The sequence below is a fragment of the Anoplophora glabripennis genome, unplaced genomic scaffold, assembly GCF_000390285.2.
Source record: "Anoplophora glabripennis isolate ALB-LARVAE unplaced genomic scaffold, Agla_2.0 scaffold381, whole genome shotgun sequence".
Classification (NCBI taxonomy): Eukaryota; Metazoa; Arthropoda; class Insecta; order Coleoptera; family Cerambycidae; genus Anoplophora; species Anoplophora glabripennis.
The window spans coordinates 97,300-110,280 of record NW_019416476.1 but is presented as its reverse complement, the minus strand read 5'-3'; the positions used below and the strand labels follow the sequence as shown (position 1 = coordinate 110,280).

At 32.9% G+C, this 12,981-nt stretch overlaps 1 protein-coding gene across 1 annotated transcript in view; it reads right to left on the bottom strand.

Moving 5' to 3' along the window:
- The window catches only part of LOC108909934 (midasin), a 75,635-nt gene that overhangs the window by 9,473 nt on the left and 53,181 nt on the right, over positions 1-12,981 (bottom strand). The window contains exons 4-14 of the mRNA XM_023454654.1: positions 12,042-12,265; positions 7,322-7,533; positions 4,726-6,774; positions 4,096-4,666; positions 3,538-4,040; positions 3,297-3,485; positions 2,817-3,241; positions 2,549-2,712; positions 2,267-2,493; positions 765-1,188; positions 550-711 (exon numbers count right to left, since the gene is read on the bottom strand). Coding sequence (XP_023310422.1) covers positions 550-711; positions 765-1,188; positions 2,267-2,493; positions 2,549-2,712; positions 2,817-3,241; positions 3,297-3,485; positions 3,538-4,040; positions 4,096-4,666; positions 4,726-6,774; positions 7,322-7,533; positions 12,042-12,265 — 5,150 coding nt within the window. The remainder of the gene's footprint in view (positions 1-549; positions 712-764; positions 1,189-2,266; positions 2,494-2,548; positions 2,713-2,816; positions 3,242-3,296; positions 3,486-3,537; positions 4,041-4,095; positions 4,667-4,725; positions 6,775-7,321; positions 7,534-12,041; positions 12,266-12,981) is intronic.

The following is a 12,981-nucleotide window of genomic DNA, read 5'->3' as shown; positions in this document are numbered from 1 at the left end:
CCCATTTAAGCTACCTTGTATCTCTTACCGTTTCCGAGATCGCTGTAGTAAGAAGTGAATTTGTAACAGCCTGTATATACCTTCTCAATATGTACTGCAAGAGTGATATAAATCAGCTGTTGCAGAACAGAGGACAGATACAGGACACGGAATAGATATAAGTGATACCAAAATTCTAGTGTGAGAGAGAAAATTTTGGCTAAAGCTCTACAGAGAAGCAATAGAAATGAAAAATCGAAATACACATCGTATCAACCAAAACAAAGGTTTTCAAAAGTGCTCACAAAAAATTCAATAACCAGAAAGTCCACCACTGGAACAATATGTTTTTTCTAAAAAATAGGGCGAAGTACCTCTTAAAGAGTTAAGAGGTCTAGACTGATAATGCGGTAACCAACCAATTTTAAATTTGGTTTAAGACAAGAATAAACAAATTATTTGCCATAAGGTTAAATCAGCAACTTTATCTTAATATGTCATACTAATTTCTAAATCTGTTAAAACCTACGAGTTAAATTTCTAGTTAAAGATTGGCTAAAGAATATTCACCTTAGTTAATGATTGCTTTGCCAGATAAGCTTCAGGGTCCAACGTGTAATGGTAAGTTTTTGGACTTTGTCTTTGAGGCCTGTCCCATATTCCCACATTTTCTGTTACATTATCGTTGTCTGTATTAACGAGATATGGAGTTATTGGTTGTTGTAACGCCTCCTAAAAACATTTGTAATAATACTTTCTACACTCTAGAACAGTTTATCAATTACCTGAAATTCCCTCATGTAATTGTGTAGAGTTTTATGTGATTTATCTACTGTCTGCTTAATTGCCCAATAGTTTATATCCTTCCATCTGATGATTTTAACGTAATCTTTTAGTTTCTTTTCAATAGGCGTTCTTAGATCTTTAATTTTCTTTGAAATCGTTAAGCTAAATTGTTGGAAATAACTGTAAATATTCCACAGAATATTTATGAACAACTCTGTTTCTTTAGATCTTTCTAAATATGTAGCATGGCAATGGAAAATGTACAGCAAATTCAACCTTCCTTCAAACTCAGCCAGGTTGGACTTTGTTAAAAATGTTTGTAAAGTTTCGATTAATTCTATTTCTGAATATCTCTTCTCTACAACAAATTGTTCCATTATATTATAAATGTACAACCACCATTTAGTTATTGGTTCATTTAATCTGCAAAGAACAATTTTCCAAAATAATTTGGTGGATATTTCACTTCTTACTTATTTACAATTGTTGAATACCACTGGCGGCTCGTGACATTGAGCATACATGAAGACTATTCATTGACTAAAAGGAAAAAAAGCGCGGCAGGTGAAAATTTTCAAATTTTTTCATGGTCAAACGGCTTTAAATGAATCTGGAAATTTTTAGTTGCATTTGCAATATTACCGAAAAACTGACGTTCGTGAGCATTTTCATTTAGATTTTATAAAAAATAGAAATATTAGTTCGGGTTGTGGACTTCTGCGAACATTAACGCACACCGTACATGTATATTCCAAAGAAGCTTACGACAGCCTCGCGTGACGTTTTTAAAATTGTTAAATCCCTCCTTATTCCACACAACCGACTTTACACCCACAACTAAACACTGCATACAGAAAAGTTTGTTTTAAATAAACACTTTCATACCCACTTATACTCCGAATACCATTCATTCCGAAACTCCCGAACGTACACATTGCCTTTGGACTTCCCCTTTTTTTCCATATCGATAGAATAAGGCACAGGTCTCTCACAATTTAAAAAATCCTTTTTGTCCTCAATTTTCCATCTGGAAAATGGCGTTTCCAATAAAATACATACTGCGTCATACATAGGAAACATTTCTACAATTATTATACAAAACAAATATTAACTAAGAACCGTTATAACCGTGCACTGGGCGACGCGTATCGTATAAACTGTTTAAAGGCAGGCGATGGGCGATGACAATGCTACTTCAATATATGCGTCACGGCGTAGTTTACTCCCGTGTTGGCCGCCTCGTTGCCATGACAACCGCGTAGACAACGCTTCAAAGAGAAGTGGAATACAGACTGATTTCGATCCACATCACTTGCTTATACTACGTTGTATGGTACGAGGTTGATGTTCGTGCTCAACGAAGGCAATATTTTTTTAGTAGGCGTTCACCGCGCAACTATTCTGTTTATTTCTGCGTATTAAACAAACAAATATCAAACGGAAATTTTAGGCGAAGCGGTGTGTCACCTGAGGAGCCGCCACTGTTGAATACTATACCTACCTTTCGTATGTTTGATTTAATAGATCTTTCCACATAGTCAACTCCAATTTTCTCCAAGTAATAATTTGCTGGGTGATATTTTGGTAATATTGGCTCAAACTAACACCTGAGTGAGCAACCTCTTCCCATTCGTGGCATTTGCTAAGAAGAATCTCAAAACCAGTTAAAAATCTTGATATTGGACTAGTTATATCAAATTCGTATATTCTGTCAATGACTAAAATAATCTGTAAAATCACACACAAATTAAACTGGAAAGTAAAAAGAATATAGCTAATTTACAGTTTTTAATGTCGGTTGGTCAGGCCACTCGTCTAGAAGTTCGTTTATCCTTAATCTTAGTTCCTCCAAGATGTGGTAGCAGGACTTCACTTCCTCTACATTAGGGTCTCTATAGAAATCTCTTTTTTTGTGTAATGTTTTAGTAGGAGAGAGGGTTTGATCAGCTAAAATTATAACAGAAGTAGAAGATTTTTTATATTAAAAATATAAATTGGGATTCTGAAACAAAGTATAATTTTTTTGTCAAATAAAAATAAGCGTAACTCACATATATCACTGGATTGTCCATATCTTTGTATGACGCTCAACAAAACATTGAAACTGGTGATCAATTTTATGTCTAAACTGTAATCTAAACAATTAATTGATTTATTTAATATTTGGGTAAATACTTTATATTTTTCTAATAAAGGATCGATGAAATTATGGCACATATTTTTGGCTACAGTTGGGTTCAGCCACTCAGTTTTAGTGAAGTTTTGGACAAGCCTCATATGCAATTCTACTACAAACTTCAAGTCTTGATAGGAGATTTCTCCTTTATATTCCTCCACTAGACGTTCTTCTTGTAGATCATCTTTTAACTCAGCACTACTCTGAAAATCTGAAAAATCTATGTCATGGTAATTTGGGAAAAGTTCCTTTAATTCTTCTTCTATCTGCTGTTCTTCCGGTTTATCGTCACACTTGGTCCTAAAAATATTTATATTCCATGATTAAAATAGTTTATGATATAGAAAACCAGTACCTCGTTTTATATAGACTTTCCCCTTCTTTCTCCTGTTTTTCCTTTTGTTCTTGCTGTTTATTCCATGAACTTACCAATACATTTAGAAGTGCAACAAATTTCATAAACAAATTTTTATTCAAACTGTCCCCAGCTTTTGCATCTATTGTACAGAGGTTAAAACTCTCTTGAATACCACATTTTAGCAGCCTGAAAAACATTTGTTTCAAAAATAGTATTAATAAGCACTTTATGACCAAACCTAAAGCTTTCCTGTTCTTTAATATGAGGCATATTTTCATCTTCCAGAACGTGTTTGACAAAATTATTAATTCTCTGGCTTGTAAGTGTTTCTATGTGTTCACTGTAAGTACTTTGATTTTCATCTAACACTGGCAACTTCACAAAATTTAACAATTCTTGCTGGACATTTACGCCAAATTTCATATTTTCATATTCCGTTATAAGTTTGCTTAACAGCGATACTTTCATTCTGAAGCCGTATAAAAATTCAACCACGTTACTCAAGAGAGGTTCTATAATATCTGGAAAAGTATTACGGAAGTTGGTCCACTCGTGAATTAACGATTCATAGCTTGGAATAAGAGACTTGTGCGTATTTAGTTTATTAATGAAATATCTGTAATCAATTTCTTCCTTTGACGAAAGAGCACTTATTATATCCAATATTTGATAAGTTAGAGCTGAACTAGTTCTGTTGACATTGTCTTCAGATAGAATGGTGTTAAATGCATGATTAATGACCTAAAAGAAAAATATTTATAAATTAAACAAAGCAAATAAAGAAGATGTAACTTGCCTTTAAAATACTCTCATACAACACCACTGTTGACCTTACGGCAACGTATTGGCAAAGATCATCATTTTTCATTTCCAATTCTTCAATAATTTGTTGTACCGGTTCATGGTATGAATGTATCGTTTGATATGAGTTACTGTAAATAGAGTTTTGCAATTCATAGCATTTTTTCAAGTCTCTGAAAAAGTCGATCGATTTTAAACAGTATTCCTTCTTTAGCGTCTTTTTTGCCAATGGATCAATTAACGATAGTTTTGAATTAAACACAGCTTTGATAAAACTCAATTCCATATACAAGTCAGAAATTATCAATAAAGTATTATTTAATTCGGTACAATTTTTTAATTGCCCAATTTTTACGGAGCAGTTCTGTAGGTGTTTTTTAATTTTAGACATTTCATTACTGACATCTGTTAAAGAACCAATATTTTTGTAGTGGTCTAAAGTCTGCGTACATTCATTAATAATCTCTGGTAATGTTTTACCATTTGTGTCTTCTATGTTTAATGATTCAGTTAACTGTATTATGAATATTTTAATTATTCGCAAAATATATTCCTTTTCGGTGCACCTGAAAAAAATATGTACATGTTAAATTGGTAATCCCAACCATACATGTTTGTTACTTACAGATAATCATATTTCTTCTCAGATAAATGATATATATTTCTCCACAGGATCAAGCTAAGGTGGTTGTGTTGCTGTAATCGTTCTCTGAAGTTGCCAAGAGTTATAAACTCAAAATTATTATAATTTTTGTTACTATCCAGTAGAATACTTAAGTAGTATGTCAGTTTTGGATTAAAATTGCTAATAATTAATCCTTCACGATCTTCTTCGATATTTATTAAATATTTATTTGGTCTAACTGCTGGTGAATTCAGAAGATACAAATAATATAACTTTGTAATTTCATGTAACAACCTTAGATCTTCAGTTTTGTTATACCACATTAAAGTACCAACAAGGTCAGTTGGAATGGTGATACTGTTGCTTACAAAGTCTGAAAGATCTACTTTAGGTAAAGTTTTCAAAATATCTCTTATTGATAAATTTGAAATATAGTCAATTACTGGCAGAAGTTGTATTTCGAATTTAGATACACTTTTGCGAGGTTCCTCAGATGTATATGTTTCATGAAGCAATTTCAAGCGGTCAATACTTTTAGATGCATCAGTGAAGTGATAATCCAATTCAGATTTAAGTTCAATTAACAGTGGTCTTAATTCTTTTTCTTGTTTTAAGAAAGTAACAATTTTTGTGATATCGGTTGGTCTTTCACATAAATTATAAAAACTGCTTATTCCATTGTAAACAGGAATTACTTTCAACTGATGAGTGTTGATAAAAGGTGGTGGTGTACTGCTTACTTTTTGATAATTTTTCCCAATTTTCTGCATACAAGAAAACTGTTTTTCCAGTGTAGTGTTGATCTTAGTTGTAATTTTTGTCAAACTGTTGGGTACATCAACCTTTGTGAGGAATGACACATGTTGTATAGCATATTTGAAAAACCATTTGTAATGTACACTTAAATTAACTAACATATTGTATTGATCTGTTGAATTCATATTTTTAATGTTTGCCAGTGTGCATTTTTGAAAGGCATGTCTCCAAAAAATTAGTTGCAATACTTTAATAACAGTCGCTTCATCTAAACTGCTTACTTGTCCTGGAATGTTGTGCAAATAATCGTCAAATTCTTTAATTAAGTGGAGATATTCATTTATAATCACATTATTAAATTTGTCTTGTATCTTTCTTTTTCGTTTTTCATGCATGTAATCAAGTAAAGTAACCTCCTTTTGCGATTTACTTTTTTCTTTAATTAAATTAAATTCAGTGTCTTCTTTGAAATTGTTTGAAGCTAAGTGTAGTGCTAAATTTAGCTTGTTACTTTGTAGCAAATTTTTTATTTCGTAAAGCGTTTCAGGAATCCATCTATAATCTTGTGGTAAAGTTGGGTAGTCGGTAGTTTTCATTTTCAAAATAACTTCATTTAATTTTTCATTAAGTTTTATTAAAGCAGAATTTTTATTTAAATGGGATTTAAGAGACGTAGAATTTAAATTATATCGTGAATAGATATGCCTTATTTCTAAATCTTCCAGTGAGCTTATAGAAAAATAGTTTATTAATAAATTAATAAGAATATTATCAACTTCAAATGTATTTGGTGAAGTTAAATATTTATGTAAAACTGAAAAGTGTTGCTTAATTTTCTCTATGGATGAACAAGTTGAAATATTTTGTGTCATTAAAGTTACATTTTCATTGTAAACGTCAATGTCCTTTTCGTCTTGTACACCTGAACACTCGTTAAGAATTCTTTCTATCTCATTTTTCAAGACATTCACAGTGTCGTTACAATTAAATTCGACGGTGCTCCTTGTTTTGTAGTAAACATCAACTATGGCAGAGGAAAATGCCACCAGTGTTTTCACTCCATGATTTATTTGTTGAGCAATTAGAGAGGAAGCATGAAGAATTTCGTTAATATTAGGTTTCTCTCCTAGGGTCAGGTCGCTAACGAAATCGTGGATTTTTAACAATGAGTTTATATGACTTGTCTCTTTTAGACTCTCAAGATTTATTAAACTCTTTATGTCAAGCACATTTAAGTCCTGAGACTCTTTTTCATTAAGCATGTATATTTCTACCCCCCTGTTCCGCATTGCTCTGAAACGGAAAATATCCAGTATTTACAACATCAAATTATAAGCTATTACACAGTGCGTTCGTATAAATTGGACAGAAGGGTTTAGAATTTTTTTTTGAAGAAAATGCTCGGATACGTCGATTTTTGTCATTAATTGATTTTTTATAACTTCAAATATACATTATACATAGAATCATGTAGAATTAATGTTGTCATCGACGATTTCTTTTTTTTTTAACAGAAAGTGGTGATTTACACGACGTACCTTTTTTATTATTAAATTGCTTGTTGTCTCTTTGTTAAATACCTATTCATTTACGTGGTAACTGAATTAGAAAATAGACATATATATTTATTTTTTTAAAATATATCTCTGTATTAAGACAAGCAGTTTAACATTCCTGACACATCTGCGTGGTGAGGAATTTATTAAAATATGCAATGAACGAGCAAAATTTCTTCATAACACCTTCGATTTTTGCATGTTATGATGCACTACAGACTTAAAGGATGTTACAACTTTGGTTTAATATAATAAATATTATAATTTTTTAAAGATCATAGTACCTTGATATTTCTCCATTTTTAGGATCCATAGTTAAAAAGAGCCTGAAATCCTTGTGAGGTCTGACCTCAATCATTTGACCATTTTGGTCGACCCCTCTCTCAGATATTGTCAGAACACCCCGTGGTTCCAAAAGAGCATTAAGGCGATCTAGTACAGCGGAACTGCACAGATTTACATTGTCTATTAGAAGCCATGATCCATCTTGAAGACACTAAAATAATAGTACTCATAGAGTAATTAATACATTGCATAATATTGATTAGATTCAGTTTTTGCTATTTTAGTTGCCTTGCGGAAATATATATTTTAATATTCGCCATAGATATTGTGGAAGATTATTTGCTAACAAGGCCTGACTGATCATTCGAGCCCTTTGATTTCTCCTCCATATTTGCGTAGACAAAAATTTCGTCAGCGAAAGCAACTATCCACATTATGTCACACAAAAGCTGATTATTTGCAAACAGAACTAAAGACATTCTTAAAATTCTTTAATGTGTGTTGATTTACCGACTTTAGGGGCTAAATATACCAAGTATTTTATAACAAACACAACATTTTTATCCGTATATGCATTAAGTTGTCCGAATATTGAACATCAATGCAAATGTTGAGCTCGAAATAAAGACAAACATATGATGAAGTTGGACATTAGTGAAACAATAATTGCTGTTTAAATAGCCTTTGTCGGAAGAATCCTTTATCATATTATCCATAATATATCAAATACCATTTCGTACTCGATATCCCTCACCCTATTCGATATCGTTCCCGAGTCAGCATAGGTATGTTTTCATTAATTTGTTGCGTTCACCACTTGCTACCGTGATTGACAATATTAATAGAACCTTCAGGGTTCAACTGCAACCAATGCAATACAAATCCCAATAACTCGTTATAATACATTAAAGGGAATAATTCGTACACTACAATGTGCATAATGCAGTATATTTGCTCACTCCCAGGCGTTTATTTCTGAATAACAAATTACATGCTGTGATTTTAATACCAAATATTTAATTATTGTTAATTAAATATTTTCATGAAGACTCACTATTGAAGATATACAGGGTAGCCCATCGAAAACGTACCGCAAGGCATTACAGGGTAGTAAAGAACTTTTCGGCAAAATCCAAAAACAGGTCAAATTTGTTTCTGAGGGGGACAACTTTTGGCTCAAAAAGCATACCAAAATCTTCAACCCCCTAAGTGGGGGTGCTATCCCCTAAATTTTTTCAAATGGGAATGGGGGTCAAGTGGGGGGTCATTAGAAAGGGCTTTTAATTCTCTATACATCGATTCTTACTTTTTGAAAATCGATTCATTATTTTAGAAAATATGCAGCTTTGAAAATACGAACAATATTTTTGACGAGAAATGCGAAAATCGATTTAATTTTACTTCAAAACTTACGGTATTAGTCAAGTAAATGCTGAAAATGTTGTCCGCCAACTTGCATACAATGATACAGGTTGTCTTCAAACCGTTGTCGAACATTCTGGAGCACTTGCGGTGTTACTTCGCGACATACATTAATGATTCGTCCTCGCAGATCTTCCAAGGTATCAGGTGGAGTGCTGTAAACTTTGCTTTTAATGTGCCCCCAGAGAAAGAAATCTAAAGGATTTAAGTCGGGTGACCGAGGGGGCCACTCAATTGCACCTCTTCGTCCTATCCAGCGTCCTGGAAACGTCTCATTTAGGTAATTGCGCACATTGAGCGAGTAATGTGGAGGAGCTCCGTCTTGCTGGAAAATCAGTTCGTGTTCATTGTAAGCAGGGTCGTCCTCTATGATATTTGTTAGAGCTGGGTCGATGACATTTTGTAGTAAATCCAAGTACATATCGCCTGTCAAATTTCCAGGAAGGAAAAAAGGACCTACAATGGAATTTCCAAAAATACCTGCCCATACATTCAACTTCTGGGGGTGTTGGGAGTGTGTCTCATGGAAAATCCTTGGATTGGTATCAGCCCAGTAACGACAATTATGGCGATTCACTAAACCATTCAAGAAGAACGTACACTCGTCCGAAAAACACACATTAAAGAGGAAATTATCGTTTATCGCTCGTTCAGTCATTATTTCGCAAAATTGCAAACGACGATCAAAATCGTCTTCATTTAGCTCTTGCACTAGCCGAATCTTATAAGGATGGAATTTGTATTTTTTTAATATTCGTTGGACACTTGTACGACTCACTCCTGTCGCAGTAGCCAATTGCATTGTACTCAGCGTACTATCCATTGCCACTTGCCCCAATACCGCTATTTCCGTAGGTTCATTTAGTACCGGATTTTCAACCTGCCTCTTTTTGTTATGAACGGAGCCAGTTTCGCGAAATTTGGCCACCAATTCGCGAACAATTTTTCCAGACGCATGTTTCTCAGGATGCCGTTGGTTGAACAGTTCGGCGACCCGATTTCCGCATTCATTGTTTTTGAAAAAAAGCTCAATAATTTCTACTCTTTCTGGAATTGAGTACACCATAATTAATCAATTTAAAAGACTCGGCAGTATTGGTACTCTTCAACTACAAGTCACAAGACAGTTATCTAGCAACTTCTTGTGGCCTATCTAAATACGAAACAAAAAGCGGACAATTTTTTGCTCACCAAAATCAGGCTAAAGAATTCGCAAATCAGAAAAAAAAACAGCGAATTCTTTTGAAGGAATTTACCAAGCTAATACCGTAAGTTTTGAAGTAAAATTAAATCGATTTTCGCATTTCTCGTCAAAAATATTGTTCGTATTTTCAAAGCTGCATATTTTCTAAAATAATGGATCGATTTTCAAAAAGTAAGAATAGATGTATAGAGAATTAAATGCCCTTTCTAATGACCCCCCACTTGACCCCATTCCCATTTTAAAAAATTTGGGGGATGGCACCCCACTTAGGAGGTTGAAGATTTTGCTATGCTTTTTGCGCCAAAAGTTGTCTCCCTCAGAAGCAAACTTTACCTGTTTTTGGATTTTGCCGAAAAGTTCATTACTACCCTGTAATGCCTAGCGGTACGTTTTCGATGGGCTACCCTGTATATCTGGTTAATGCCTGTCTTATTTGTAGATTTGGCACCTCTATTGAAAACTCTGCCTTCACTTTTATAACTGACTATTATATCAATGGAGGTTATAAAATCCTGTAGAGCCTAAAGTTCGCGTATTAATAAGAAGACAAATCTATAAAACTACTCCCATGAAGTGGTGGAATCTAGCAACGAAAACACAAATTGCAAAAATTTACAAAATATCAGACGTAGATAAAACAAATCTCTGTTCCTAGTTCGATAGAAACAGTTTCCAATAGTCGGACGCAATTCCACTTGGTTCGAAATAATGAGTATTGAATCTAATCTAATCCGATTGAAAATTATATCGGAATGTATTCCGATATAATTTCCGACTGTTGGAAATTGTTTTGGACTGCTCCACGAACAAAGCTAATTGTCTTATGTGTGATGGAGAAGAAAGGGGGCTAAAGTTCTGGATTTTCAATATTCAAGATTCAGTTATTGCATTTAATTCTTTGCACCCACTGTAGTTTGTTAATAAATAATCTAGACAAAATTATAGACAATTGTTGCCGTTTTTATAGAAAAAAATAGCTTTCATACACATATATCATACAAGGTTGGTTGAAGACCGTTTTGAAGAACTTGTCATAATGTTAAAAAATCAAAAGGATCGAGAACAATAACTGAATCATGAAAACTGTGATACAGGGCATAAGTTTTACATTTTCTTATTTTTTCTGCCTTTTTTCTGTGAAAATTTTTGTAAAGGGCTTTCCTGTAGAAATTTTTGTATATAATCCAGTGGCATAGAAGAAAGTTTTATATGATTCTTGATTTTTTTCAATATTATTATAATTAACTATAACATAAAACTATAAAACCTCTATAAATTTCGTTTTTATTTTGAGACAGAATAATTTAATAATAGTCACCTCTACACTGTATACTTAACTAGGCATTCGAAAGTACCATTAAGTGATTATAACTATTTTGACTAACAGAATAGTTATTTTCAAATTACTCCAGTATTTAAAAAACTAATTTTTTTTTGTACAAATACAATTTATGACTTTTTTGAACGAAAGGATCATAGCCAGCTACCTTGCAAAAGTGTTTTCTACAAAGATAAAAGATTAGCTGAACTATTTAGAGCTTATTGACAACTTGATGTTATAACACCTGGCTGTTTTGAAGTATACACGTTGAACATAATCAGCTAGATCACATCGGCTTTGTAACAGCACGGGTGCTGCAATTTTGCAGACGACGCCTTGAGAACGACGATCAAAAACCGAGAAAACTGACAATTTATTTGATTGCAATGAACCATACATAAAGCTAAACTTTATATTTTTTTGGTTTTAAACGTGACAAATTAGAGAGAAATTAGTAGGTTTACTAATTTTTTACTGCAATGACATTTAAAATTCCTGTATTTTGCGCCGTTTATACGCCAATTTCAATGCAAATTTTGTTATTTGAAAAACATGGCTAACTATAATTAAAAGAATCATCGGCTTAGAGGATGATTTTTTTTCGTATCTTAAAAATGAAAGACAAAATGTTCTTAATTCATAAAAAAAATTTCTATGCTTTAAACAGAACTTCAACAATTTTATTTTTCTGATTACGTTTTTGTTTTATTTTTTCGAAATTCGAAATAAGGATAACTTTTTGCCAAAAATATGGCGATCTGAAATACTTTACCTTTATCAGAACAGAGTCCACCCACTCGAATTTGCCACCAGCATTCAAAGAACCATCCTCCTTTACTGAACTTGAGACCTTTTGGGATTTTATATACAAATCTTTTAAAACATTTAGATTACCGCTGTTTATGAGAGGTTTTAATTTGTCCCATATTTCATTTAATTTAGCTATCTTTCTCAAAAACAGTTTTGAGTCTTCTTCCATTGTTTGTTTCAGTGCACCTGAAAGAGAAGATAAATTGTTGCAAAGATTTTTAACAATATAAAGATACTTAAAGATACGATAATAAAAAATGATACAATATACTACTAGAAACTGGCAAAAATTAACATTTTTATGAATACATTTGTATTTTGTTGTAAAATATATTTATATGTTATCATAGCCGTGGTTGGTTAATGCGCAGTATCAATTGCAATATTGCAACCCGACCACTTTAGTGTATACCTAGTGTGTTATACAAGTTCTTTAGTTCTTCAGTAAAACCGAAGATTAAACTTAGAACAGCTGTTTTTTTAACAATAATTTATTACTCTTTTGAAACTATTGTGTATCCGCCTTATATGACAATAGTCGAAAGTAAGCGCTGTTTTTCAAGTGTTTTTCAGGAAATTTAAGTATTTTAGCTATGATAAGAACAGAAGAATTGTTGATAAAACAGATAAACGACTTTAAAGGGAAAGTAATTGAGCACTCGCAAAAAGATTGGAGGGTCGTTATAAAATATTTGAGGTATGTTAACTGTTTAAAATTGGCCTCCCTATTTCTAGATCGCCACTGGAAATTAGACACATAAGATCTCACAGATCAATAAGGGTCAAGAAGCAGACACACATGCATTCCCGAAGGATTTTGGTGCGCTGAATCTGAATCTGGCCGAATCACGTCAGATTTTTGAGATATCCTAGCCTAAAAGTGCAAAAAACCGTGTTTTTCG